The sequence below is a fragment of the Peromyscus californicus genome, unplaced genomic scaffold (assembly GCF_007827085.1).
Source record: "Peromyscus californicus insignis strain IS unplaced genomic scaffold, ASM782708v3 Scaffold_23__1_contigs__length_62951481, whole genome shotgun sequence".
Classification (NCBI taxonomy): domain Eukaryota; kingdom Metazoa; phylum Chordata; class Mammalia; order Rodentia; family Cricetidae; genus Peromyscus; species Peromyscus californicus.
This window is the reverse complement of record NW_026294534.1, coordinates 32,260,632-32,287,650: the sequence shown is the minus strand read 5'-3', so window position 1 is coordinate 32,287,650 and position 27,019 is coordinate 32,260,632. Positions and strand designations below refer to the sequence as shown.

The 27,019-nt window shown below is 43.4% G+C and overlaps 1 protein-coding gene across 6 annotated transcripts in view; it reads right to left on the bottom strand.

The window, feature by feature from the left end:
• Nucleotides 1–27,019, bottom strand: part of Slc7a2 (solute carrier family 7 member 2) — a 58,479-nt gene that overhangs the window by 20,744 nt on the left and 10,716 nt on the right. For all 6 annotated transcript variants that reach the window (XM_052752086.1, XM_052752084.1, XM_052752087.1 and 3 more), the window contains exons 2-3: nt 1,091–1,481; nt 45–200 (exon numbers count right to left, since the gene is read on the bottom strand). In XM_052752086.1, the coding sequence (XP_052608046.1) occupies nt 45–200; nt 1,091–1,466 (532 nt within the window). In that variant the 5' untranslated portion in view covers nt 1,467–1,481. The remainder of the gene's footprint in view (nt 1–44; nt 201–1,090; nt 1,482–27,019) is intronic.

The following is a 27,019-nucleotide window of genomic DNA, read 5'->3' as shown; positions in this document are numbered from 1 at the left end:
GATGTGGTTCATTACAGGAAACAGCATATGACTGATTTTCTTACCTGCCAGAAGCAATATAAGGCACACCGCAAAGAAGTCTGGATATTCCGCCAGGCCAGTGTAATTCATTTTGAAGTACGTCTTGAAAAACTGACCGATCTGTTTGTTAAGAAGTTCATCGAAGGTGCCACTCCACGCTCTTGCGACACTGGATGTACCTTCCCAAAGCAGAATGTTCAGAGAATAAAGGTTACTGGTAGAAAATTAACATAACTCATCTGATTAGTTGATTCCTGGGTAAACCTGGCTGGCCTAGGTCACACCGACTGAAAAATTTAACCATATTAGAAGACCAAATTAATACCCCTCCCCTTTTTGAGGCAGGGTCTTGGCATGGAGCCCGGGCAGACTTCATACAGGTGTGCAAATGCTGGTATGAGGCAACTTTATTTGCAATAAAGAACTCTTTAGAGGCTAGGGAGATAGCTGAGCAGTTAAAGCACTTCCCGCATAAGCAGGATGTCAATTCAGATCCTTAAGTAAATCCCACCGGGGAGCGAGCTTAGCGGGTAAGTCTAGCCTCGGAAGGTAGAGGCAGGGCCCCCGAAGCTAGCTGGGTAAGACTAGCTGGGATGTAACCATTGGGCTCACCTGAGAGATCCTGCCTCAGAGAACAAAGCAGAAGAGGCATTGAGGAAATTCCTGACATATTCTCCGACCTCCCCGTGGACCCCAGGACAGAAGCATGTGCACCACCATACATGTGTGCACCAGCGCGCGCACGCGCGCGCGCGCGCGCACGCACACACACACACACACACACACACACACCCCATATATAAACTCATGAAAAGAAAAAAAAAAGGTATTTTAAAAACTCCAAACGACTTCCAAACTCATTAAGAATCACAAATTCAAAGGTGAAGCATAATCAGAGACTTCAGCCGTGAGGACGTATTTTAGAGATGACAAAAAACGAGAGGCGGGAAGACCTGATTCTCTCAGGAGCACCCCACCGCTGAGAAAGATCAGGTTTACCCCTAGCGCCGGGGCTCTGGAGAGCCATTTTACACCCTGTCCACAACTGATATTTGCTTTTGAAATATACCTATGACATATGACAGGATGAGATTCCAGCCAGTGATGAAGGCCCACAGTTCTCCAACCGTGACGTATGTGTACAGATAGGCAGACCCAGTCTTGGGAACTCGGGCCCCGAATTCAGCATAGCAAAGGCCTGCCATCACTGAAGCCAGGGCGGCGATGAGGAAGGACACCACGATGCTGGGGCCAGAATCTGCTTTGGCGACTTCCCCAGCCAAGACATAAACTCCAGCTCCGAGCGTGCTTCCAACCCCCAGGGCGATGAGGTCCATGGTGGTCAAGCAGCGGCAGAGTTTGGAATCTTCTAGACTGTCCAGCGTGACGATTTTTCTCCGGATCAGACATCGCGCAAAAGTCAGCACCGCTCTGCAGGGAATCATGGTGAAGAGAGCACCCTAGGGGAGAAAGGTGGGGAGGGGTTACAAGGAGGGTTCTGCGGCCATCTCCTCTCCCACCGGACAAAGACAGACAGCGGGCTCCCCCCTCCTTTACCTAGCAGGTACTTGGTTCAGAGCAACCAACCAGGAGGGTTAAAGATGAGAAAACCACACATTTCTGGGGTTCACTCACACATGCCAAGTTAAAGGGACTCCATGTGTGAGTGAACCCCAGAAAAGTGTGGCTTTCTCAAATGCCAAGGTTGTACTAGGAATATATGTAGAATGGTTCACGCCTGTGTGGCCTCTCATTTAAGGGACTTACAGTCTAGCTATGGCCTAAAGGTAGGTAGAGGATGGTGGTTATATACTCAAACGCTTTACTGAATGTGTCAGAACCACTTCATTTTCCTCTTAAGCTGGGAACAAAAGAGCAGACGTAAACTCACTAGAAGAAAAATCTGCTTCCCAAAGCATGCTTAGATTTCTTTTATGAAAACTGCCATCCATCCATGCTTTAAGTATGGGTTGGTCTGAAACTACATGTGCCTATTATGCTTGAGGTTTTAAAACAAACAAGTTCAAAGCCTGTGGTGTTATCTCACATTCTTTTCAAATGGGACAAATAATGAAGAGAAAGAGCTCCATTCTCCACAGTTGGCCCAAACAAAGTGTGGATTTCAGTAATGTACACACACACACACACACACACACACACACACACACACACACACACACACGTATTGTACTGCAGCAAAAAAAGGTCTGAACCAAAATATTTTCCTAACCATATTTTGATGGTGAGTTAATTTTTTACTTGTATGTACTTCACCTAATACATATTGTTATTATCTATCTCTGGGTTAATTCCAAGGAATATGTATAACTTATATACAAAAGAAATATTGCAATTTTAAAAGTCTGTTTGACTTTGTCTACAGAGACATGTAATTCAGTAGACTGAAGACAACTGATGCTGTGTATTCGTCAATGCAACCGTAGACATTACGTCATGTCCGCTTGCACTTCAGGGGCTGAACACCTACACAATGCTGGTGTAGCGTGCTGGTCCCTTCAACTTCATCATATTCATCATCAATAACAGAAACTTATGAGCCTGCTGCATGCGACACTCGCCTTGTGTCCTTAGCCTTAGAACATTTGGGCTCTAACATCCCTGTAGAATCAGGGATTCTGATGACAGCAGGAGTAGGTACATATCCTTTCTGAACAAATGATTATTTTATTAACTGCTAAAACAGTAGCTTCACTTGAGGAAGAAAAATACACACGAGCTGAGATTGAAGATAATTAGGCAAAGGGGGGATTAACACTATGTGCATGTCTCTGTATGATTTTATTGAGGCGAAGGATACACGTGAATCTTCCCCAGCCCACTCCCAACCTGAAGAATGACAGTTTCTAAGTATCAATACTTCTTCAGCAACCTGGAGATGTAACTTCTAAATCTTCTTCAATCGAGGTCGTCAATTTGACAGCAGAGAATTCTGAGTCTAGTAAACCCTCATACCTGACAATTCAATACGGGGGGGGGGGGGCCCGCAGCTATCCCCCCAAGGCCCCATATGTATTATTTGAAATCTGTTAGTTACTGGATTGTGGCTTTATTTCCATATTTGATGCAAAAGTCACAGAAACAAATCCTTCCGCTCCTGCCCTATGACAAGGCTGATATGTCAAACTTAGTCCCTGCACCATGATCACATGCCCTCATAAAAATACTACAGGAGGAACAAAAGGAGGCAAGCCAGTGAGGCAGTGGTCCCAAGAGCCTGCGACCAATTAGCTTGTCCCAGTTAGAACCCAGGCTTTTCTTCCTCATTCCTCTGACAGTTTCGAGGTGGGGAATGTGCACTTAGCATTTCTGGACTGGCAGAGAGAAATGCAGTTACCATGTATATAGGACAGGGATCCTTACCTACACGCCCCCCCCCCCCCCCCCCCCCCCGCTGCCCTTTTTTTCTTCTTCAGATTAGATACTTTGATTTTATAATCTCCATAGTCAACATCAACTATGTCCCTACAATTTTTAAATTCCAACACAAAGTTTTAAATTATATTATAGATTAAATAAGTCACCAAAAGGAGAAAATGATAATGTCATGGATAGTGGTAATTCTTTTTACTTATCTTTGAGAAAAATTTTTCAAAGCAAAGTATTATTTAATCAGAAATGGTGACTGTTGCACCTGGACTAGCCAATAATAACAAAAACAAGCTTTAGCACTGAAACCTCACAGTACTGCTTTCCTGAACAACACTTTTCTGTATTTATTTCCCCTAACAGCTTAGCCTATCTTTTTTCCATATCGAATTTTCTGAACAAGTTCTTCCTCTACGGTATTCCTCAGATAGGTGAATGGCAAAGTAGAGAAAAGTAAAAAGTGAAGACACAATCGAGGTCATCACAAACGTACCAGTACGGCAGTAATGGCGTATGCTCTTCCTTTTTAAAGGACTGAATCAGTACGGCCAGAAAGTTGAGGCAAAAATGTACTATTTCAAAATTTCCCATGGGCAAGCATTTCTCCTAAGGTTATACAACAAATGAACAGCTGATGCAGGATCTTGGAAAGTTCCTAAAGACAACGGGTGGTGTGTAACACGTGGGCACACTTACCTCAGGGACCGTGAAAACACAGCCGTGCTACAGATCGAGCAGTTTCATTGAAATAGATGGAACGTGATTTTTTTTTTTTAAAGTGTGTAACTTTGTTCCCAGGGGAAGGGAAGAGAGAATGAAGCAAAAAGGGAAATAATGAAAGCAAAGCCCTGGGCTCTGTGGTAACCAGAGTAGCCGCCCAGTCAGCACTCTGCCCTGGCTTGGTCGCAGCAGCATGAGCACTCTCCAGCAATGGCTGGCCAATAAATCACCCTGAATGCCACAGGGCACCACCTGTTGCAGTTTCCCAAGCTACTAGTGCCAGTCACTCCAGAGGCACCACTGCAAACATCAGGAGATGCCCTTCCCAAAACTATTTTATACCCGCCACTAATTCGCAAGTGCTATTGTTAAAAACGGAAGGTCTCTGCTGCTTTTAATGTGCCCGGTACTCCCTGATACCTTTTTTTTTTTAATTGTCCCATCCTGTAACTTTTTCAATGTTCCTGTAAGATCAGATGAACAAACTAAGGTATTGTATAGTTAGCCAACATCACAGTCCACCTATGATGGAAATGAGATGAAGCCTATTGCCAATGGCTCTGGAGCAATGGTTCTCAACCTATGGGTCTCAACTGCTTGGGGTGTCGAACGACCCTTTCACAGGGGTTACATATCAGATATCCTGCATATAAGATATTTAGATTACAATTCATAGCAGTAGCAAAATTACAGAGGCTGGTGGCGCGGCCTTGGCAGCACCATCAGGCCTTCATTGGTAGCTTCTGGTTTGAATGACCAGACACAGCTCAGCACAGCTTACAGGTACAGGGCGTTAGCTGAAACAAAGCAGAGGAAACCAGTCTACCAGTGCAAGTTCAGCAGGGCTGGAGGGAAGAGAGAAGACGACCGGTCCCCCTCTGGCCATGTCTCCCTGTAGGGGGGAGCACATCCAGTCACTTCTACTCTGAGGGACTTGCAGCCTAAACACTATTGGTTTGAGTATTCCAGTCACTGGGTTCTCTAGAGTTTGGGGGACATCCGAGTGTACCCCGCCTGCCTGTCTCTGGTCCAGCTACCTGTGGCTTCGAGGTGGGAGACGAAGGAGCAAGTGGCCAGTGGTGGGGGCTTGAGCAGAGCGGCCACGCTGCACAAATAAACAGAATCAATGCAAATCAAAACAGCAAAATGAAGCAAATCAAAGGGGGGGGGTGCATTTAATGTTGCTTCTTCTTAAAGAAACTTTAAAAAATGAACGTGACTGTTTTAAAAACAGTTCCTGTTACCTTCATTCTACCTTTAATGCCCTGTCAACTCCACGATGCCAAGAAAATCCAGATGACTCGAAAGAACCTATGTTCTTAGCACCTTCTGAAAGCAGCCAGTGCACAGGAAACAAATTGCTTGACTTATTTCTGGGTTAGTCACCACATTTCGGATTCCAGATGCTGGAAGTGTGAGCCTGGACCAGGATGGGGGTTGGGGAATGGCAGAGGTCTTTTGTCTGAAGGCAAAGAACTGATAAATGCTTTAGGACACTCTGATTTTCCTCTCTTCACTCTCTTTCCAGAGGCAAAACACCCCCTTTCAACCCACCCCCCTGAACTGCCCCCAAAGTTACTCAACTGAGCTGGCTGTCAGAATCCTACTGCATTTGTTTCAGTACTAGTCAAAAATTCCTTCCATCAAACTGTGGTGGGAAAGGAATTTTACAAGAATTCACACCCATTTTTTAGCTCAAGAAAAATGTAGCTGGATACCTAGTTTTGTGGTTTTGCTACAAAGGGGAGGGGGAAGGTCACTTTTGACACTACATTTTCAATTTTGAAAAGAATGCCCTGATTTGGCAATTCTTAAATTCCGGGCACAGTGTATGAGCAGAGCCTGTTATCACGGGCATCTTGGGAAGATCCTTGAAACACTGCTGTTGATTAAGGGAACTTTGTTAAGTTCACTTGGCTTCAGCTAATTCGGAATAAAACACTCCTATTGTGTGCTCAGAGGAAGAAGGAAACCCACGCCAGCTCATCCCCATGGTGCAGAACCACAAGTTATATTTAGAACATGCAAACGAAGGATAATGTGAAAATCGAGCCCAACTTGAAACAAGGAAGTTCTTAAAATGCAAGCCCGGCTGTCTTGAAACGTTATTAATATGCCATAACTGTCAAGAACTGCTCATACAAGTTTTCAGAAAAAAATCTGTCTTTATTTTCATATTTCTGTAAAGACTGAATTCAGCCAACCAACTGCTCAAGAAAACGTTAAGTTATCTAAAAGGTCGAGTCTTAGAAATTTCAAAAATTGAAACTTTTTTTTTAGCCTAAGTGGAATTCCTTTAAAACCGTTCTAGGGAGCACTGAGACAGGGAGGGGAGAGACAGGCCGACTGGGCATCACCACAGCGGCATGTGTTAAAGGAAGTCCTGCACTGCCAGAACGCACAGCAGGGGGCGCACTGTTCGAACTCAGCTGGAGCTGGAAGCAGTGAAGTCTTCAAGAGGGTAGGGGTGGGGTGGGAAACAGGAGGCATGGCAATGCGTTCCTCCAGTCCCAGCATTCTGCCAGTTGACATAAGAAGATCAAGAGTTCGAGGCCAGCCCTAGACCATATAGGCAGACTCTGTCTCAAAAACTAAAGTAGTAAATAAAGCTGGCTGCCTACAGTGTAGCTGGTCCCCAAAGCAAAAAATATAAATGAGAAAGCCTACTTAGCATTCTTCTAACAATGAAGCAAAATCTACGTCTTCAAAACTCATTTTGAAATTTTGATGAGGTCATAACCTCTGCTACTTCTGAAAGACAACTGAAAGTTCAAATAGTCTCTCTCTCTCTCTCTTTTTTTTTTTTTTTTTTTTTTTTGGTTTTTCGAGACAGGGTTTCTCTGTGCAGCTTTGCGCCTTTCCTGGATCTTGCTCTGTAGCCCAGGCTGGCCTCGAACTCACAAAGATTCGCCTGGCTCTGTCTCCCGAGTGCTGGGATTAAAGGCGTGCGCCACCACCGCCTGGCTCAAATAGTCTCTTACTTATTTGTAACAATCCCTTTCTTGGAAAAAGAACCCAAACTTTTGCAAAATAATAATAGTCATTTCTATAATAAATAATAAAAGAAAATTTCTTAAAATAATTACTAATATATGAAATCCTTACCAAGATTCCTCCAACCATCTATTTTGTTTAATTTTAAACAGCAGCAATTTACATTACTAGGCGATTTAAAATTTAAATTATCTCGTAACAAAAACTGATAGTCATTCATCAATGAAAGTTTTAAGGTATTTAAATAATGTAGGAAGAGTAGGTTTTATAAAAAATGACTCACAAAATCAAAACAAGGACTAGTGAGATGGCTTAACAGGTAAGCACACTCATTCTGCAGATTTGGGAACCTGAGTTTGAATCCCGGCAACCACATAAAAAGCTGGGTATGCTGTGTTGGCCTCCCACCCAGCACTAGGGGGAAGAGACTGCTAGATTGCAGAGCTTGCTGGCTTGGAGCACAGCACAAACAGAGGGCTTCCAATTCACTGAGAAAGCCACTCTGTGGCCCTAAGACAGACTGAAAGACATGGACACTTGCTATCCAGCCATGGTCTCCACCCATGTGCAACACACACGTGTGCGCACACACACACAAAACACGATCACATACACTCATAACCACACAAATGCACAAAAAGGTATTCACCCAACAAAGTATTTTAAAGCCAGCAATTTACATTATAAACACACATTTACGGTGTTATTAAGAAGAATGTAAGAAGAAAGATAGACACTCTCTTCTACTCTGAATTCCCACTGCTGCTTTACAAAACACTAACTGATTTGACTTGCATGGTCTTTAGCACTAACATGCTCTGAGAGAGAGCATCACCTTAGGCTCTGAGCCCTGGTTATGTCTAGGAAACCAACACTGCTGTCTCCCAGCTCTCATTTTAAATGATGCTTGGGAGAAGAAGCAAATACTTGAAACTATGCTGTACAAGGGTCTGTAAATAAATTACTTTAAGAAAGCAAAATTTAGCTTCTATAATTTTAAGTACACTTGGAAATATATATGTATTTCCATATATATCATATATATATATATAGTACAACAGAACACAGATACAGGAATTATGATATACAGTTAGTAAGATTTTAATTTGAATGCTTTGGGTCTTATTCAGTGGAATCTCATCTCTTTCAGCCTGGGTTTCCCTCTGTGCTCCATCTCCAGCTTACCCTTCCAGCCTCGAACTTTGCAGCTCTTCACGTGAATGCTGTGCTCTGATCTGCTCTCCAACTATGCTTGGAACATTTGCTTTCTCGCCCACACACGTGAAAAGGGATATTGACCTGTGTGTTCCTGGCTGCTCCTGGCTTGTCCCCTGGCCCTCGGCTTCTGTCCTCACCCCAGAGTGTCTGAGTCACTAGAGTCAGCAAGACATTTCTCTGCCTTCTCTACCAGCACCTGGCTACTTCTCTTCACTCGAAAGAAAAGCCAATAGTCAAAAGAATGAGTGTCTCTAGATTATCCATCTATCTGTTCTAAGAGAAGTGGGAGGAAGGGAGATTTTTGAGCCTTGGAGTCTGATTCAGATCTCCTCCAAGAGATAGGGGTGAGGTCTGAAATCCCTCTCAAATGTACCCTGGCAAATGTACTGTTGCATTACTATTAGTCCTCTGGTTCCCCCTCCCCAAAAAGGTCACATTGCTTATCCCCCGTGAAACAGAATGCATATGTACATTCACATGCCATCATTTCTAAATAAGACATATTTGTCTTAACAAATTTATTGCAATAATCTTTATGAAATCATGCTCGATAGAATGAGTGGACAGCCGAAGGAATAGAAAGGGAAGAGGAGAGAGCTTGTACCAAAGACATGGGCTTAATACTTTAAGACTCGCACGGAGACTAATGTACTAGCAAAGACAAATGGAATTAAACACAGCACAGCCCAGCAAAATTATCTAACTAATGCTGCCAAGATTTTTAAATTAATTCACTTATTCGATCATTCTCCAGTAACACTACGATTTTTAATTTTCTTTTATTTTTAAAGGACTTGTAATATAGTTGAGAAATCTCAATGCCACCTTTCAAATCTCATGGATACTTCATGTAGAGGACCTTTAAGGGAATGGCTGCCTCCTCACCTCACCTCACTACACATTCATTCACCACCACCACCACCAAAACCACCACCACCACCACCACCACCACCACCACCACCACCACCACCACCACTACCACCCCCCCCCCCCACATCACCTTCTTCATCTTTGCCCTCAAGCAGAGGCGGGGTACGAAGGCATCCTGTTCTCCCCGTGTGCAGCATGCATTGCTAGAAAGTCCTTCATTCCTGAATGTGTTTCCTCATTCAAAGAAATCCAAATGGCTACTGCCCAAAGACACCCTCATATATCCACACATCCATTCAAGTCCAACAAACACACTGAGAACCCGTGGAGTAAGCCAACGACACACCCCACAAAGTAGAGTGTCCCAGATGTGGCCGAGCACATATGGAGTCTCATTTGCTTAGAGTCCACTTCCACCCGACATACATCTATCAATTGACTGTTTTTAATATACACACACCCACACTGACAAAAAAAACATGGCATGCAGGCCTTGGATCTGCTCCCCCTATCTCTTTAGCTCATCTTCTGCTCCCTCCTCTCTGCCTTGAGCAACAATGGGTTTCCTTTGAACTTCCTCAGAACACAGAGTCTCGGGCTTTCTAGTTGGTCATTCTTCTTGGAAAACAGCTTTTTCCTTTACATTAAATTAGATCACTCTTGTTTTCCCAGCATTGGATTTTTCTTTTTCTTTCTTGGTACTGGGGATCCCACGTACAACCTCACACATTGTAAAAAAGCATACATGCTACACCCCAAGCCTACTCTGGATTTTTATATCACTTCTGACTTTATAATAATTATAGGCAACCACTTGGATGAACACGTTTTACTCCTTATTACAGGCTGAGCTGTGTTTCTCAAACAGATGTGAAGTACTAAACCCTAGTGCCCTGCTTGGTGACATTAAATGGATATAAGGTCTTTGTAGGCATTAAGATCATTAGATCAAGCAGGATGACTCATGCTCACATATGATGAGAAACTGCCAAGTGATACACAGGAAAATGCCATGTGGTAGCAGAGGCATAAATCAGTGGTACAACTTTCATCTAACGAACACCAAAAGTTGAGGGCCACCCACCCTAAGAAGATAGGGAATGAAAGAGGGGGGTGTCCCCTCAAGATCCCCGGAGAACTATGCCCTAGCTGTCATTCTGATTTTCGGACTTGTCACTTCAGAATTGTGACACAGTTCATTTCCGTGAAGTCACCTGGTTTATAGTGCTTTTGTACAGCAAGCTCTAGAAATCAACATACTCCTTGAGTCTGTCAAGCTTCTGGAACATTTTATCTACTTGCTGCATGTCCTGTGCTCTCACCGATGTTGAAATACAGACAGGCATCTATGACTGATTCGGACCTGGTTTGTGGTCAACTCAAACACACACACCTGTTTTTAATCAGAGCTACCTATACACGTGGATGTCTTAACTCCAGGGTTTTACCACACCACTTAAAAATGGAAACTTAGCGTTTTTAGTGTCCTATTGAGACTGTGGTGATACAGGTCCATCCATCAATTCATTAAGTACCCTATCTATCTCTGTGCCACTTCAATTTTAACAGGTATGTTTTCCAACTTTAAGTAAATGATATTTAACATGTTAAGCCTAACAAGGCAAGAGCATGATATCATATCACTAAGAATGTTCCTCTTACATAAAGCTGGCCCTGCTGTCAAAACTCTGGGCACATCATACAGCTACCAATTTACCTCTAATTCTCTCTAGCCAATCTCTCGGCCTAGCTAGTCAAGGTTGTTACAATAAATGGAGTTAAATCCTGACATATTATTCCCCCCCCCAATAGGGTCTCGGGCTGTATCTGTATCTCAGGCTAGTCTAGAGCCTAAGATCCTCCAACCTCAACCTTGGAATGCTGGAATTACAGGTACTCACCACCATATACAACATGCATTACGTTGAAACTTCCCAGATCCACTGGCCTAAAAAAAAAGATGTGGAGTGTGTGAGGGCCTAAGTTGTTCACGGTAACCTCATGATGCCTTCTGGGGATCTGGTCCTTCTTTTCCCAGCACATGCTCGAAATGTTTGAATAGCGTGCAACTGCCTGACCTGTGGTTCCCAGGGGTCTCCAGTATCTGAAAATAAGGGTAACTGCTTCTTTCCTTTCTCGGGCCCCTTCTATTTTGGGGTGCCGAGTTTACAGAGGGTGACTCAGTGCGCATTTCTGCACGTTCTTTTAACACCCCAAGGTGTAATTCACCTGGACATGAAGATATGAACCAGATTAAAGTGGCTAGGTCCTTCTTCTCTCTCCACCTCCGGCTTCAGGCTCCCCAGGGATATGTGTTCTATCTAGTCAGACTACGTTCTTGCACAGGTCCCCCCAAAAGGGGATTTCACTGCCCATCTTCTTTCAGTCACCTATGGTTCCCCTTCCAAGTCATTTCCTTTTTGGCCACATACACGGTAAACTATTTCACAAACATTAATTCTAATATTTTGTGGCTACTTACTTTATTCTTGCATATTTTAAAGTTAAATCCCTCAAATGAATTCCCAAGTTATTCTTTTTGGTATCTATCTACGTCTCTTTCCCCCTTTAGTCTGCGTATTCATGATCTGACAGGACTCTCAGATATTTGATTTTTCCTTTTCTCAAACAGCATTGACATTCAGGACTCTAGTCTTTGGAGTCACAGTCATATTTTCTCTGAGTACTTACAAAACTGCTCTAAAAGGATTTGGGAGGTACAGACAGCATACTGACCAGTCACTACAGAATGTTCTCAGGAACAGGCAAAATATTTCCGTCACCAAGAGACATTTTAAGAATATTACCAAAACGAGTATTTACTGCAAACTGTACTTCGCTCACTAGTTAACTCCCTTTCTTTTATCTTATGTCAACAGAGAACACATTTGCTTAAGAATCTTTCATAGGAGGCTTTACAAAAAAATACTTGTTCACAGAAATGTCCTTGTGAGCAAGAAGCAAAGCAGGATTTCAACATCTGCAGCTCCAGAACTTTCAAGTTGTTTAATGTCCCCTGAGTGGGAATCCATCTATAGCCCATCTTCATCATTCAAAAGTCAGGAGCTGATTGTCAAACTAAGACCTGAGCAAACAAATCCTTCCAGATCATCACCTACGTCTCCCCCAAGACTTGCCTCTCCTTCAGTTCACATGTCTCACACTGTTATCTGCATAGTGTCCCTTTGTTGGGATATCTTCCTGTGAATGCACACACAATTCATGAAGAGACAAGAAGCAAATACAACCAATAGTAATCATTACAACGAGGACTGCTGAACATTTTTTTTTGTGTGTGTTATATTCTGGAGCTTGGCTATTTGTGCTCATTTTTATTGTACATATTTCAGGTGGACGACAAGGTGTTTAACTATAGTTCTTCACACTGAAATGGTTCCTTTTGGTTACAATCAGATTAGCAGACCCACCCAATAGGCAATCGGTTACTCCTTTAAAAGAGAAGTCCTTCTCAATTTGTTTTTCTTCAAATAAAAAATATCCACAATGAAACTCCCACTGCCCCCAGTGGAGTAGACAAGCATCCTAGCACATGGGAGACATGGGCAAAGGGACACCATCCACCTTAAAAACTCAAGGCAAACCTGAAGGGCTGAGAGGATATTTTTAATCACACAAATAGAAAGAAACACAGGGGACAATATTCCACATACCTCCTTATTTACATGCAGGGACAGAGCTGAGCTCTGTTGTCACCCTGACTGTTGTCCCAATCAATACTTTTTGGTCATTTCCTCACTTCTGAATGGTGAAAGGCGGGGGGGGGGGGGGGGGGGGGGGGGGGGGGGTGGCAGAGTGTTCTGTTTTGTTCTGACCCTTTACAGAGGTAACAACAACAAAACTCTTCAGAGAGCACTCGTGGGAAACTAAACATTTTAAAAGCTAATGAGAATAGGGCGGCGTTCTATTACCATCTGTGCTCATCGGGTCTAACAAGTGACCTAAACAGCTCCTAAAAGCAGCACTGTGTGTGGTAGCAGCATGGAATTATGGGTGAGATAGATTTCTGATGGGCCAAAAGAAGGCAACAGTATTCTTATCAGGCTGCTGTAAAGATCACATGAGACACACATGTTAAGAGTCCACCACACACCAAGCACTCCATGGATGGCAGCGTGGTGGGGCAGGGGGCTATTATTAATTAATTTATTTCCATTAACATGCACCAAAGATATCTGTTTGAAAATTTTCATCTTGGAACACCGAAATGTGTTTATATAAGCTGCCAACTTTTAGTTAGAAAGAGTGTAGGAAGGTAGAAATTAGCATCTCCTTAAAGGAGAAACCTAGGGCCCAAGAATCCCCCACCAAACTCACACTTCCATTCCTCCCCTTTCTCCCCAAGACAGCTGACGAGACAGTTCAGGAGCCACTCTTCCAGTCCGCCTCTATCTGGGTCATTCTGAGGAACTCCCAAAGGTATCCCAGGGGGGTTGAAGTGACAGCTAAGGGACACACTGTGTCCTCTAGCTCACCTCTTCTTCATCCCTTGAATTCCTTTAATTCAATTGGAGGACATTAGAGTCTTGGGTGGGCAAGGTAACTTAGCACCAGCCAAATCACTTATCTGACATCTTGACACCAGAAGGGTCTCAGATTTGAGAGATTTGGGGATTTGGGAATATTTACCGACTTCCACATCTCTAGCATAAATATCTGAAATCTGAAACTTTTTGAGCTCAATAAATTTTGGACTGAGAAGATTTGGGATTTCAGAGCTGGCGATTAAGGATTGCTCAACCTGAATTTCAAACGTCAAGAGACTGGAGCATTCAGCAGAGGCTGAATCTGACAAACATTTGTCACTGTTAAATGTCACAGGTGCAAAACCACCTTTCCCATGTCACAAGTGCAATATGAAATGCACACAGACTCTTAATGCCTGGCAACTACACAGGCAATCCTGTTTCCAGAAGAACCATGGGCTGGATGCTCAGGAGGGGCCTACAAACCACCACTGGATTCTGAGTCAATGGAAGCTCGGTTGAGGAGCATTTGGCAAAAGGTAATGGTGGGAGGTTCACAAAGAATGGGGGGAAAGAGAAATGGAAAGAGGAGGGGGGTCTGGGAGGAAGGGAGGGAGGCAGAGGGAGAGAGGGGGAGGCAGAGAATGACCACGAATAAGGTGGAAGTAGAACAGTGGATGAACAGTTAACAAGGAGTCGGATGTCTGTGGAAGAGCAGGACAAGAGGGCAGAAACCGGAGAGCTGCCCCCAGCATGGAAACAGGACCCAAGTGACCAAGGTCAGCAGCACTTTTGTGCCCCTAATAAAACAGACTCTTGGCGTGTATTCTGCACGAATGCAAATCCTCTTGGGAGGAAAGCCTACTCCACTGAGGGCTCCAGCATTCCTACAGATTCAGTGAAGCCAGTTATGGGCTTACAACCAGACTTTTCCGAACACACAACAAAACAAACCAGGACCCTATACAATAAACCACTACATGTAAAAGTAACTATGTTAGCTCCTCTAAAACTTCAGATAATGGAAATCACAGATGAGCATAAAAATGTAAGCGATCAAACTACTGTCTAAAAATGTGAATCAAAACAGAAAACCAATTAAGTAGATTAAACAAAAAACAAAACTAAACATAAAAATCACTAGTTAATTCCCAAAGAATCAATAAAAAATTATGTTAAATAAAAAAAAACCTCAAAAAAAAAAGACAACAAAATCACTAGTTAAAATGCAGATATCAAAATGTACCAAAGATCATACTAAACACGACTGAAAAAATTTCCCATTGATATCCTCTGGATTTTTAATTTTTCAGTTATATGTGTCATTACTGACTCATCAAGTCAAAAGAACATGGAAATCTTACAGGTGGGTGGAAAAAAGAATTAGTTAATGTTATTACCACAACAAATAAAGGCAAAACCACCAAGCACATGCCAATAATACAAAGAGCGAGAAACCATAATGAAAACAATGGCAGCTTATGAGATATGGTAAATTCTAAGGCTAAAAGCCTAACCAGACTCTCTGCAGAATAGGATAAATTCAACTCACTGGGGAGAAATGATTCTTAAAAATATATAGATATGCCCATTTTTGTGACTATAAAAAAACACTTGAAGGTGGGCATTTTTCAGAAGAAGGGATTTACTCAATCCAGGAGCATCATTTCAGCTTCATCATGGACAGCATCAGTGGGGAACATGAGCAGAGGGAGAGATCACATCGCAAAATAAGCTCTGACAAGGGAGAGGCCACTCTCACACTTTTAATATCAACCCTCTTGTGAGAACTAACTTAGGACTGCCAAGGACTACCTTAGTCCCTTCCAAGGGTCAAGACCCCAATGGCACCACCAACTCCAGCCTCGTACCACCTCTTCAATGTCCTACAACCTCTCAACGTGGCCACGCTGAGGGCCGGGCTTGTAACACATAACCTCACACTGAGGAGTCACATCTAACAAGAAGTACCAGTAAAACAGCTTCCGAGAGAAGTGAAAATAAAGAACTGGAGAGACAAATGGACAGATGCGTGTTCATCGTGGCAGCCTTCAACTTACCTTCTTCAGTTATTGATGCCAAAAATGAAAATTTAAAAATTCTGAACACCCATATACCAGTCAGTACTACAAGTGATGTGGACAGCTCACTGGATGAAACCTGTAGCAGGAATCTTAAATGGTCTCAGTAATAAAATCAAACCTGAGCCAGGTATTGGGGTGAACTGCTGGAAGATCAGAGAGACAGAACAAGCCACAGCTAACCTCACCTGGCCAACTTCTCAGCTGATCTTGTTTCCTCAGACTGGAAGCCTCTGTGTCCTCATATCCGAATGGCTCTCAGCTGAACTGTGCTGCTCGAAAGGCTGAATGCTTAACCAGCCAAATGCTTCTAGTTTCTGGTCTTCACGTCTTATATATCTTTCTGTTTTTGCCATCACTCCCTGGGATTAAAGGCTCACTTCTTGGGATTAAAGGCATGTGTCACCATGCCTGGCTGTTTCCAGTGTGGCCTTGAACTCACAGAGATCCAGAGGGATTTCTACCTCTGGAATGCTAGGATTAAAGGTGTAAGTGCCACCATTTTCTAGCCTCTGTATCTAGTGGCTGTTCTGTCTCTGACCCCAGATAAGTTTATTAGGGTGCACAATATTTTGGGGAACACAATACTACCACATTAACCCACTTCTAAACTCCATCATTCTCCTATGCACCTGCCACTCTCCTGGGCCCTGAGGAAAGATGGGTTTGAACAGAGCCAAGTGCTTACCCTCATGGAAACGAAATGCAAGGGTGGACACAAACCATCAACAAATGAACAAAACAGCATGTTGTTCTGACACACACAGAAGTTTCATCTGGAACTAAAGAATCCACATACATCTCACACCCAGGATAAACATGTAAAAATGTATACAACTTTTTAATCTGGAAAGGAATTTATTAATCAGACAACTCCCAAACATTTTGAAACTTACCCATATACTCAAGAAATTGAGAATACAGTTCACAGTTTTCATAGAATTTCAGGGCTCCAAAAAAGAACCAAAACAAACAAATAAACAAACAAACAAAAACAAATCCTCCAACCTTTCAAATGTTCTGCTTTTATGCAAAAAGAACTCAATATAAACTCCTAGAAATACTGTTCTGAGTGTTTTAAAACATTCATCTGGGAGCTTGTGAATGCATTTTGTTCTTAACGTTGTTTGCTCTTAAAAAATTCTCCTATATTGAATAATTTTTTAAAAGATTTATTTATTTATTTATTTATTTATTTATTTATTTATTTATTTATTTATTTATTTATTATGCATACAATGTTCTGCCTGCATGTATCCCTGCAGGCCAGAAGAGGGCACCAGATCTCATTACAGATGGTTGTGAGCCACCATGTGGTTGCTGGGAATTGAACTCAGGACCTTTGGAAGAGCAAGCAGTGCACTTAAACCTCTGAGGCATCTCTCCAGCCCCCTATATTGAAAACTTAAACCTCTTGTGTCTGTCTGCATTTGTACCACAAAGTCCCTGTGTTAGGATTATGTTACAATATCAATGAGAGAAAACTCCAGAACATAGTGGTCTGAACCAGAGGCTAATTTCACTGTCCCGTGGGTCCAGGTCACCTTGCCTGATGAGGTCTACAGACCAGAAACACGAGCCCCTTATAGCCTATGCTCTGTCAACTCACTACACAGCCTTAAGTTAACCTCCTGATCTGAAGAGCTCTTCAAACTCCAGCCCTTCTATCTGTATTCCCATCAGTTGGACATGGAAAGGGGTGAGAAGAAGGGCCCCTCCTAGAAGTCGCAAAGGCTACAATACCTTACATGACATCAGCTAGAGTTAGTTCAGTGGCCACAGTACCCTCAGAGGGCACGGAGACTCTGCTTTTTACTTCAGGTGTTCGTGGAGATTTCTAGGTTAAAATCGGGAAGCAGACCCTGGAGACAACCAGAACTCTCTATTACATCACACAAGGTAACAACCCAGTCTCTCTTTTCAGTCACTTACTTACCTGGGTAGTACAGCCAAGGGCACATGGGACTTTCAATCTCCAAGCCACCTTTGCTGCTGAAAACTTTTAAACTTCAAGGCCCAGGTCACTATAGTCACTGAGGCATCCCTACTGGTGTGGAAGTCTTTGTAACCTCAGTTTAAATATAATTGATGATTGATTGATTGATTGATTGACTGTATTTGCACACACCATGGCACATGTGTGGAGGTGAGAGGAGATCTAGCAGGTTGGCACTCTCCTCCTACCAAGAGGACTGAACTCAGGTTGCAAGTCTTCAGCAAGTGCCTTCACCTGCTGAGCTGTTTCAAAGGCCCCTGAAGTTTCAATTTAAAAACCATTCCAAACACAATTCCTTAAGCCTGGCCTTTGCTGTGAGAGGTGAACATTGAACAGAACACTTTAACAGGAAAATGAAAGCAGCCTGCCTCCACATTTGGGTTTGATTTCTTCCTTGTACGAAGGAAGCTGTGTGCCAGTAACACATCATTCTGGGCATGGACACAAGAGCTGGGTTTTCTTCAAGGCTTCTCTTGAGTTTTCCTCCTGAGCCAAGTGTATCCCAGCACCCCATGCTAATGAGAGAGTCACTGCCAGAAAGCTGAAAGGAGGCCAGAGCTCAGAGCCACGTCTCCTTCCCTCGCAGAACCCCTCTCCAGAGCTACTGGCTCACCCTGAGCCAAGCCCGGCTAGGGCTGTCTTCACTGTGTGCTCTGACTAGGGAAGAATTTCTGAGGCACTAAATGGTGCTGGATAGGGACTAGTCGGGGTCAAAGAGCAGATTCTACAATGCAATCTTTATTTAGGTGTTTCAGTCCAACTACCAGCACAGAAACTCTGCCTAAAGGAGCTATTAGCCAAACTAATCTGATGCAAATTCCTACAGCCACACACTCTGTTCCCTTCCTATCCATCACAAAGAACAAATACAGGTCATTTACAAGCTCTTTTTTCTTCTTATGTGGGAAAAACACAAAGTACACTAAACATTGCCTAACCCCTACAAGAATTTCCCCCCATTTTCTTCTGAAATATAAATACTTCTTTGTCCTCCTATCAAAATATACAATTTCATATTTTAAGTGTATTTCTTTCTAAAAGGCAAGTATCCTAAAAAGACTCAAGGAAAAAAAGCAGAATAGAATTAGTAAAAGAATTAGAGTTACCTTGCGTATGTTAGCCTAATCAATAATATCAACAAATCCGAAAGAGTAAATATCATTATGGTACTATGTGTTTTCTTTCAAAATCAAACCTAAAAACTGTTCAGTCCAGGACAGGTTTACAAAAGGTCATTTCAACCTCGAATATTTTAGCTCTGCAGCAACACGTTAAATAACTTTAGGGCAGATAGCAGAACGGACTGGCTTTTTCCAAATACTTTTAAGAATTTCACACAGTAGTTCTGTGTTCACAGATCAACAACAGTGTATCAAACCAGCTATTCCTTTAAAAAAATACATATCCTCTTTCTTAAAGATTTTCATAGAAAAACAGTATGACGGCTGCTCACGGGCAACTCTGGCGCTGCAGTCCTTCAATCCAGAGTTCACCCCAGGACCCTCAGTTCCCAGAACCCCCAGCTGTTCACTGATGTGACTCAAACACATGTTCTAGTCTGTATGTCAGGGCTTAATCTCTTTTAGGATTAAGTGAGTCAATACTTATCTCTGCTTATATCTACCCCTTGTATTCCTCTCCTTATATTTCTCAAATCCTAATTTCTCCATGAGGCTTTCTTGGTGGCCCAAAGAGGTAGCCAGCAGTACTGAAATAACGTAATATTTAATATATTATAGCTCTAGTGTGTGTTAACGTCATGATGCTAATCACAAATTCTTTAAAAAAAAAAACAACTACATTGTCTCCGAATTCATTGTTGGGGGGATAGATATTTGAATTCATCACATGTCCTTCTGGCAGGAAGTGAACCAGGGTTTACAGAAGAGCCAGGGGGCTCTCGTCAGTCATTCTGGAAGGCTTTCTGGGGAAGAGATAGTACAGAATAAGCAAGCTGAGCCTTCTGTGTAAGATGAGTGCACCAGTTTGGCGTAAGAAACCGCCTGTCCTGGTTCAGAAGACCCAAAGAACTCTTTTCTTCCCCATTTTCAAAAACACACATCATCTTGAAGTGAATGAGTGAGACAGGACAGAGCAACAAAAACAAGGAAGAGCCGGGCGGTGGTGGCGCAGGCCTTTAATCCTAGCACTCGGGAGGCAGAGCCAGGCGGATCTCTGTAAGTTCGAGGCCAGCCTGGGCTACAGAGTGAGCTCCAGGACAGGCACCAAAACCACACAGAGAAAGCCTGTCTCGGAAAACCAATCAACCAACCAACCAAACAAAAACAAACAAACAAAAAAAAACAAGAAAGAACTAGTCTGAAGGATGTGAGGCAACGATCATGGCAGGGACTGTGTCAGCAATCACACCCTGGGTGAAGGCTGACCTAGATGAACAGAGCTTGGGGGAAGGGGCAGGAACACAGAAGAGAGACTTTGATAAGGCTACAGAGAATGTAACCATCACTTTAAAACTTAAAGAGTTCTAATAAATGCATGGACTAAGGTTTATAAATATATACCAATACACTAGTGTGGCTATGCAAACAACCTTCATCAAGAAGATCTGGACTTGGGGATCCTAAGGGTAACACAACTACTCTATGCTGTAGTTGCTGGTATCATCTCTAGTTTATAGGTGACAAAACCAGAGCCCTGAGAGACTAAGTTCCAGCTAAGTGCTATGGATGGACCGCTTCTCCCCAAAATTCACTTAGGTTTTATAACTCGATGTGATGGTGTTTGGAGGTAGACACTTTGGGGGGCAATGAGGGTTAGATGAGGTTAGATGAGGTCATATGAATGAATTGCTCCCATCCCAAATTGTAACATGAGTTGCTGAACGGTCTTATTAATAAAAAATCCGGAGTCAGATATATTGGGGTGAAAGCTGAAAGGTCAGAGGGATAAAACAAGCCACAGCCAACCTCACCTTGCCAACTCCTCAACTGATCCTGTTTCCACGAATCCTCAGACTGAAAGCCTCTGAGTCCTCACCCCTGAGGGTCTCAGCTGAACTGCTTAAAAGCTTCTAGTTCCTTGTCCTCACGCCTTATATACCTTTCTGCTTCCTGCCGTCACTTCCTGGGATTAAAGGCATGTGTCTTTCCCAAGCGAAGACGTGAGATCTCAAGTCCTGGGATTAAAGGTGTGTGTCACCACTGCCTGGCTCTGTTTCTAGTGTGACCTTGAACTCACAGAGATCCAGATAGATCTGTGCCTCTCGGGTCATAGGATCAAGGGTGTGTACCACCACTGTCTGGCCTCTATGTCCAATCTAGTGACGGGTTCTGTCCTCTGATCCCCAGGTAAGTTTTATTTGTTACAGCACAAATATAATATCACCACAACCCATGATACAAGTGTGTTTTTAATAAGCCCTGGAGCTGACAGCCCCCCCCCCCCCCCCCCCCCCCCCCCCGCAAACATGTAAATACAGAGAGAAGGAAGCATCTGCAAGCCGAGAGCCTCCACCAGAGCCCCTCCATGCTGGCTCCCAGATCTTTCAACCTCCAGAATTATACAAAAATTAATGCCCATGGTTTGAGCCTCTAATCTATGGTTATTTGTTATGGCACAGACGAAGAAACTGGGACATAACAAGTTAGGACACAGAATCAACTTTGTCCGACTGTCCACAACAGGCTGTAATGTGCATCAGCATTTTAGAATCAATGCAGGGGAGTCAGCAGTGAATACAACCTCTTCCCCTCTTTTACGCAACCTTTGTATTTGTGCTGCAGCGGGTGAAGTTTTGGGGTGCCCTGTACCATCTCAAGAGGCAAGCCTGAAGTCTGTTCTTCTATCAGAGCTCAGTTTCCCATGATGGGCACTTGTTTGAGGAAACAGGATGACCAAAATGTTAATTACCACAGCCCAGAAAGCAAAGCACAGGCAGTTCTCTACGAATAAATAGTCCTGTTATGAAGTATGCCTTCTAAACTGAGCTGAAATACTACCCAGAGCATGCCTTCAGGAAGGAACCTTGTCGCCATAGCTTGGGGAGAGGCCAATGTTAACTAGTGGTTACATCATCCAGCTCAGGATAGCAGCAGCAGAGGAACTCCCAAGTCCACAGAGGCGCCCGATATAGTGTTTTCTTTAGCTCTGATACTTGGGGATGAGGCAGGGGAGAGAAAGAAAAGAAAAATAAAGGGACTAAATATCCAAAACTCTCATATGGGGAGAAAAAAGTAATTCAAAGAGGATTCCACGTTTAAGCAAAGCTGTCCTGCATTAGATTTGGGGATACAGCGCTGGAAACAGTAGATGCTCTTCTTATCCACTGAGGCTCCTGACCTGTGCATCACTGAGTCCTCAGCACCTCAACTTGTCTTCAGACAATGAAACACAAGCTCAGCACCATTAAATAATGTGTTCAAAACCATAGACATTTGAACTTGAAGTCTTATGGCTGGTAAGCCTCTGCTGTTTGCTCTGCTCCAAATAACCTAGAAGCAACAAGAAAATGAAGAATTCTTCCTGGTCCCAGGCTCTTGGCAGCCCACCTAATGCTCAGCTGATAAAAGGACATTTGAAGGTCATTCAGATATTACTGAAAAATATATCTGGAAAGCTTTGGATTTTTTTTCTTTTGAGACAGGGTTTCTCTGTGTTGTTTTGGTACCTCTCCTGGATCTCACTCTATAGACCAGGCTGGCCTCAAACTCACGGAGATCCACCTGACTTTGCCTCCCGAGGGCTGGGATTAAAGGCACGCACCACCACTGCCTGGCAAGCTCTGGAATTTTTTTTTTTTTTTTTTTTTTTTGGTTTTTCGAGACAGGGTTTCTCTGTGTAGCTTTGCCCCTTTCCTGGGACTCACTTGGTAGCCCAGGCTGGCCTCGAACTCACAGAGATCCGCCTGGCTCTGCCTCCCGAGTGCTGGGATTAAAGGCTTGCGCCACCACCGCCCGGCAAGCTTTGGAATTTTAAAACTTCATCTGCATAAGATTTTAGCCTTTCAATGTCAAAGTGCCCAAAGCCACCACTGGCCAAGAAAAGAAATGCAATAATTACTAGGCAAGCAACATAGAAAATCGATCTTTAAAGATAAAGAAAAATATCTAGATAAGCATCATGTCAAGACTGCCACCGTATATTAAAATCCTATTTCTTCCAGCTGTAAAATCCTTCCATGATTTAATATAAGGCTATTTGCAGTAAAAAGCTGCTGATTTTTGTGCAACCATATTATACTTCCTAAAACACTGTACAAAGTTCATGGTTTACCCATCACATTCTTAATCTAACTTTTGGCTTCTCAAATATCTACTCTTCTCAAGTCTTCACATATTTCTGAATCCAAAACTGTTTCAGGGCAAATATCTTGGCCCTCCAAGTCACACCATTTTATATTTCACTTTGTAAAAATTTTTTTTTATTTCAATTGACCCCTGGTAATATCGGGAACTACCCCCTCCTATTGTCAAAAGGTTTTCTGGGGCTTTATTCATGTCTGAAAGCAAATTAGTGTAATTCAACTAGAGTTCCCATTATTTTCTTAATCCACAGAAGGGATGTGTTTGACGTGATGAAAATGGGGGTAATGGGTAGAGAGATCTGTTTGTGTCAAGCATTATTTGACGTTTTCGCATAGAATCAGGGGTTCCCTGTGTAGCTTTGCGCCTTTCCTGGAACTGGAACTCACAGAGATCCGCCTGCCTCTGCGTCCCGAGTGCTGGGATTAAAGGCATGCGCCACCACTGCCCAGCAACACCTCTACTTCTTAACCGCTGTTGCGGGGTGTGGAGAGCGAAGGAAGGCCTGAATGAAAGTCTAATGGATGCTGTTGACATGGGCACAACCATGGTAAGAATTCCATTAGCCTCAGGCTCAAAGGTTGGCAAAGCCTTCCTCTGGAGATAAGTGAGAGTGTTGGCGGTGTACGCAGAAAACGTCCACCATAGCTTCCTTCCTAGGGATGTATACCACCTGAAGACCAGCCCACTACAGAGACTGTTCCTACAGAGACCAGCTAAACCAGCCCCCTAGATCCAGCTGTTTACCACAAACACTGCCTCCTTGCTTATCTGTACATAATAACCCTGCCCCCCTGTTCAGCTGTATGCAATAACCCCACCTCTCTGTTCAACTCTACCAAATAAACATGCTGAGCTTCCAGGGTGCTGGGGTTTCTCCAGTGGAGAGTCCAGTCCACTGGACCACAGGTAATTCTGTCAGCGCCCGGGTGTGTCCATCTTTTCTTCATTCCTTTGCTACCCCAGTCTGGTCCATCCCTGGAGGACAAGGCAGTGTGGCAGAGCCTGAGAGGCACAGCATAAAGACCCTTAGAACGTAAGCTACATCAGGTAGAGATTTTGGTACTGGCATGTAGCAGGAACTCATAATTTTCCTGAATGGATACCTTCCTCTAGTCCCATCTTCTTAAGTCCGTGTGAAGTATTCAAATACAGTGTGATTGGGACAGGCCAGGTGTCTGGGTCTGGAGACCATGTCCTTACTTACAGATCAATAAAAGAATGCAGGAGTTGGGTAACAACAGGCAGGGATAGAGTGTGACCACAGGATAGGTGATTCCGTAGGGTATCTGTAGTGGGTAGCCATTCCAGCTGGAAGTTCCAACCCCGATTGAGGCTTTGGTAACTGTCACGCCTACAAGGCAGGGCTGAGAGAGGACGCTGAAGACCCAAGATCTGGATGCGGGGTCTCGCTTGGTTCCTGGACCCTGGACGCTGGAGCTAGACCGAGCAGAGTTGTCCAGAGAACACTGCCGGACTGCGTCACACCTTTCCCAGACCCTGTTACCTATCCCTTCACTTAACTACGTGGAGTGGCCTTAATAATTTTACCAATAGGATCAGCTATGGCAGTTGCTGGAATCTAACGACAGTTCTGTGGCCAAAGAAAACAATGCTCTGTCCCTGGTTCTCTGCACACATTCAAGCCAACAGTCAGGCTGCAGAGGCAAGTATCCTCCTCAAAAGCACATACTGCACCAAACCTCACACCCATTCCCCATCCCCATCCTTGCATCCAGCAAGACCACAGGGACTAGAGAATTTAGAAAAACCAACAGCCATGCTCTCGTTACCGATGACTCCGGAAAAGGGCCAAGGGTCATGACACCACAGCATAACACTTAGATCAAGTAAATATTGATTTGGTAAACCTTTCTTAAGTTTAAAGGTTCAACTGATGCAACAACGTATTTCGGTCAGCTGTTTACCTGTTAATTTCCATTTTACTCCCTGTTCTCCCTCTATCCCAGTGGTGTGTTTAATTCAAAAGAGCAGGCACTGCCCTTACTCATGGCTTGGCCAGGGTACCCACCCAGGAGACAGGGAACCGTTTCTCCAAAGACAAGAAGAAACTGCTCTATCATTTACTCACTGGGTCCAATTCATGTAGCATCTGGCACTGGGGTACCATCTGAACAAATTCTTGTTTTTTTCGCATGGTGTTTCTTTTCTTCCAAGCCGGTCTTGCTAAGTATCCCAGCCTGGTCTGGGATGTGTAACTTACCCTTCTGCTTCATCTCTTGCCCTAGTTTATGAAGGAAGTGCTGGGGATCAGACCCAGGTCTTTGTTCACGTTAGGTGAGTCCTTTACTCACTGAGTCACATCCCAGCTCGAACATTTTATCTCGAGACAGGGTTTTACTAAGTTGGCCAGGCTGATCTTGAACTCACAATCCTCCTGCCTCAACCTTCCCATTTGCTGGACTTACAGGCTTCCTGGCACTGAGTCCTTTACAACTGTTTATCAGTCACTGCTCCCAGAGTGCACTGTTATGTTTTAGGACACAGAGTATTTTCTAAGTTAATTGGTCCCTGGTTCGTTTTAGTTCCACAAATTCCTTACTTTATTGCATAAGGATTTCATTCATTTATGTTCCTTTCTGGACCCAAAGAATTGGGTCCAGATTAGTAGTAGACTCTGGGATAAAGAAAGCATCCATCACAGATGCGTGGAGGTGTTTTTGCTGCCCAGCAATTCTACAAGGGGTGAACACATTCCCATACAGAAAGAAACCAGCATTACTGTGCATGTTTAATATTTAAATGCAATTTGCATGAAACAATCCCAGGAGTCCCCCACCCCATGATGGTCACTACTATACAGACAAGACATCCTGAGATATCTTTTTAAACCATTTAAATCTTGGAAAAAATACCCGGCAAGATTTAAAATCTGTGTGTATGAATAGAAGTTTAAAAGACTTGCTTTGTTTTTGTTTTGGAGACATTAGAGCGACTTTGTAACTACGAAGTGCCCTCCAAAGATTAGGGTGAGAATGAGAGCCAAGTAGATGGCATGCTGTTGGTGGGAATGTGAAATGGTACCACCTCTCTGGAAAACAGTACTGCAAACTAAAAGAAAAACCAAAACGTAGAATTCCCACATGATGCAGCAGTTTTATGTCTAGGCACACAGCTAAAAGACAGCAGGGTCTCCAGAAAAACAGGTACATGTCTGTGCTCACGGATGCATTATTCACAATAAATAAAATGTAAAAACATGGTGTGGCAGCACACACACACGTGTAATCATAGTGCTGGGGAGGGAGAGACATGTGGATCCCCAGGGTTTCCTGGCCTTTCCTACATAGTTAGCTTGAGGCCAGTCAGAGACTCTCTCAAACAAACTGGACAGCCTAAGGCACGACAGCTGGCTTCCACATGAACATACACACACCAGCCAGCACACCCACACACATGTCCCCTCCCACAAAGGGAACACATTCTGACACACAGTAAAACATGAATGAACCTTTAGGACACTCTGCTACATAAAACAATCCAGTCACAAAGGACAAGTAAAACTCTTCTTACACATTCATAGAGACAGAAAATAGGATGGTGGTTACCACCCCACCCCAGGGATATAGTTTCTCTCCCCCCGCCTCCCCCCCCTCCCCGCTTTTTTTCAGGATTCAAAAGCACTGGAAAATGATTGAGCACCAATGTGAATGTACTTAACAACACTAAAATGGATACTTAAAAAAAACTTCAGATAGCAGATTTTATATTATTTGTATAAAATTGTAGTATCACAAAATTAAAAGTCAACACACACACCACACACACACACACACACACACACACACACACTTTTAAAAGTTTTAAAATTTACCTTTAAGCCAGCAATCCAAAGATTCTTAAATGAGGTCATTTCCTCTAAGGACAATAGACTATGTTGTGAAATTAACAGGTGCACATTCCACAGCTTTGTCATGAGGCGGCTTTCAGAAAGGACACAGTCTTCAGTGACCAGTATGAGTTCTC